At 61.2% G+C, this 2,901-nt stretch overlaps 1 protein-coding gene across 1 annotated transcript in view; it reads right to left on the bottom strand.

Moving 5' to 3' along the window:
* HAP1 (huntingtin associated protein 1) overlaps window positions 1-2,153 on the bottom strand; it is a 7,549-nt gene extending 5,396 nt beyond the window's left edge. Inside the window, 3 exon segments of the mRNA XM_024744186.1 lie at window positions 56-195; window positions 813-892; window positions 1,682-2,153. Coding sequence (XP_024599954.1) covers window positions 56-195; window positions 813-892; window positions 1,682-2,153 — 692 coding nt within the window.
* Between the last annotated feature and the right edge of the window lie 748 nt (window positions 2,154-2,901).

Raw genomic sequence — 2,901 nt, 5'->3', positions numbered from 1 at the left:
TGGGGGCAGAAAAAAAAAAAAAAAAAAAAAAAAAAAAAAAAGGCAGGACACTGACGGATCTGAGGCTTCGTAGGGATGACCATGCCCCCGCTCTTCTTCTTCATCCTCCTCGTCCTCCTCCTCTTCATCATCAGAGTCTGAGTAAAGCTGAAGGAGTTCATCCCGCAGGCTCACCTGGTGTCTGAGACGTAAAATCTGGCAGGAGGAAGAGAAGCCCTGGGGCGGGGTATGGGCAGGGGCAGGCACACGTCCCAGCACAGTGGGATGGAGGCCGGTGCCTCCTGCTGCCCTCCCCACCCAGGCACCTCCTCCCTGGCCGAGCCCAGCATGGCTTCCAGCTTGCTGTTCTCCGTCAGAACACTGTTCTGTTTCACCAGGGACTGGCCAATGTGAGCTGCCGTGTTCAGGTCCCACTCTCTCTGCAGAGGGACCCCCATCCATGGGGAATATGTTCCTGGTTTCTGGGATCTCCCAGACAGACGGGAGGAGCTAGAGTCCAGAGGAAAACTAGGCCACTACTGGAGACCCTCTCCATCCCCTAGTTCTCCAAGGTACTAGACAAGAGCCTGCCATGAAACCACTGTGGGACCTGACTCGGTTTCCCCCTATGGAAAAAGAGATCAGACCGGATGGTGCTAAGAGCTCTTGCAGCCTGGACATCCCACATCCACCTGTCTTCCACAAGAGGGACCTCCAGCTTGGCCCCCAGAGAGGTAGCCAGGCAGGAGGAACACTCCTACCCCTACAGACATAATTAAAACGGGAGCCTGGCTAAAGCTGGGGCTGTCCCGGGTGGGGAAGGCAGCACACACCTCCTCTAGCAAACTTAACATCACTTTGACATCTTCTTGGGTGATTTTCTTGACTGGTGGGTGTAGGTCAGGACACAGCGCTGCAAGAGAAAGCGGGAAGCCGCATCAGGAAAAAGGGGGCACATGCTACCTGCCACCCTACTGTTTCCTGCCCTCAACAGCAAGGGTCAGCAACAAGGGAGAAGACTGAGTTCCCTTTCTGCCCCCAATATCCTCTCCATACCCCCAGTAATCAGCACTCCCTTCCCTGCTCCCAGGGCCAGCTGGACTCGTTTGTTTGTTTGATTGATTGTTTTTTCTGGAGGGGCCTGGGAGGGGTAAGGAGATCCCAGTCCTACAGCTCGGAGGGAAGAGGAGAGGCAGCTTCTGTCTGAGGCTCCGCCCACCCCCAAGATTGTTTGGGAGTAGTGGGGGAAGCCCGATCTTGACCCCAGCAGCCAGGAGGTTGGCAAAACCTCCCCTCTGCCCACCCACCTCCCCGTCGCTGGCGCGGCGGGCCAGCGCAGGCTCAGAGCGCACCGGGCAGCGCCCTCCCGCAGCCCCCTGCCCCTCTCCTGGCACTGCGGTAGCCTCGGGAGGGGGGCACTGAGAGTGCGCAGATCTGCTGCAGCAACAGGCGTGAAGAGGAGGGCAGGGGAGCGCGAGCCCCGGGGATCTTACCCACCGACGGAAATAGGGAACGAGAGAAGGGGAGAAGGAGGTGGGGAAAAGGGGACCGGAGAGGCGCCGCAGACCATGACTTCGCAAGGGTGGGCGGAGGGGTGGGACTGAGTGCCAGAGGGGACCGGGCGCCCGGACCCGACGGGGCCCCCTCCTCCCTGCTGCTGCCCTAGTCCCACCTGCTCCGGGGGTCCGGAGACCCAGTTTACCTTCCTCCAGCTCCCGAATAAAGGAGGCGCGCTCGGGGCCCGACACCCCAGGCCGCCGGCCGATGTAGGCAGCCGGCGTCTTCCAGATACCCGCTGCCTTTCCAGTCCCCAAGCCAGCGGCCCGGGGGCCAAATGGACCTTGGAATATGAAGCGAGTCCACGGCGCGTCCGAGTTGTCGGGCACGGACTGAGCATTCCCCTGGACTGCCGAGAATACGGACGCGCGCTGGACTCCTGCCTCCGATCCAGCCTTGGAGGCCGGGCGAGCTCCCGCTGAGGGTCCCGAGACGGTTGCGGATCCGGATCCTGCTGCCTGTCCTGCCGCCGGTACCTGCACAGGGGCGGATTCAGGCTCGGCGGAGAGCTCTGGAGCAGGATTGGCTGCGGGCGGAGGAGCTGGGGTGACTGCTGCCGGATCGCCGGGTCCCGGCCAGTCGCCGGCTGAACCCTGCCCCAACTCTTTCGGGCGCATCTTGAGTCCGCAGTCGGCTGCCGCAGCAGGGCCTTTATAACCTGTGCCTGGATGCGCGCCCGCCGGGCCGTACCACGCGCGGGAGGGGGCGGCCGAGGAGCAACTGGTGCTGCCCGGCACTGGCGGGCGCTCAGGAGGCGAGCTAATGAGGCGAAACAGAGCGCAAAGTAAGAGAAGAGCGAGAAGAAGAGGCGAGTGGAGTTCCAGCTGGTTCAGCGGACTTGGGCTCCGAGTGCTGGCCTTCTCTCCCCTCTCCACCTCCGGAGAATGGTTTTGCCCAAAGCCGCCGCTTCCCGGGATTTCGGTTACAGGGACTTGGAAGTCCCGAACTGGGGGCACCCCCTCGCTCCACTCCAGCCAGAGGCTTTTAGGCTGCCTTCCCTGGATCTGACCTGTAAGTTGGGGCCGTATTGTGTCTCTCCCGCGTGGGCTGGGAGATAAATCCAAACTCCAGTACGGCCTCCACGCGCTGCCCAGTCTGGGACATCATGATCCCGGCGCTCACACCCACGGTGTTCCAGCCGCTTGGCAGACCTCTTTCTTATTTCTTAAGTCGTTTTATTGCCTTTCCTAGTGCTTTACCTCCGCCCTTATTCACTTTGCCCACCTCATACCACGGTAGCAAACACCTGTTCTTCCGGGAGACCCCACTTAGGTGTCTCCGCGTAAAGACTCATCCGACCCCGTCCTTCTCGGCCCCAGAGCATCCTTTATGCGAGGGCCGCAGTGGTCACACTGTGTCTGTCTC

The sequence above is a fragment of the Neophocaena asiaeorientalis genome, unplaced genomic scaffold (genome assembly GCF_003031525.2).
Source record: "Neophocaena asiaeorientalis asiaeorientalis breed wild unplaced genomic scaffold, Neophocaena_asiaeorientalis_V1.1 scaffold1, whole genome shotgun sequence".
Taxonomy (NCBI): domain Eukaryota; kingdom Metazoa; phylum Chordata; class Mammalia; order Artiodactyla; family Phocoenidae; genus Neophocaena; species Neophocaena asiaeorientalis.
This window is presented reverse-complemented; position numbering and strand designations above follow the sequence as displayed.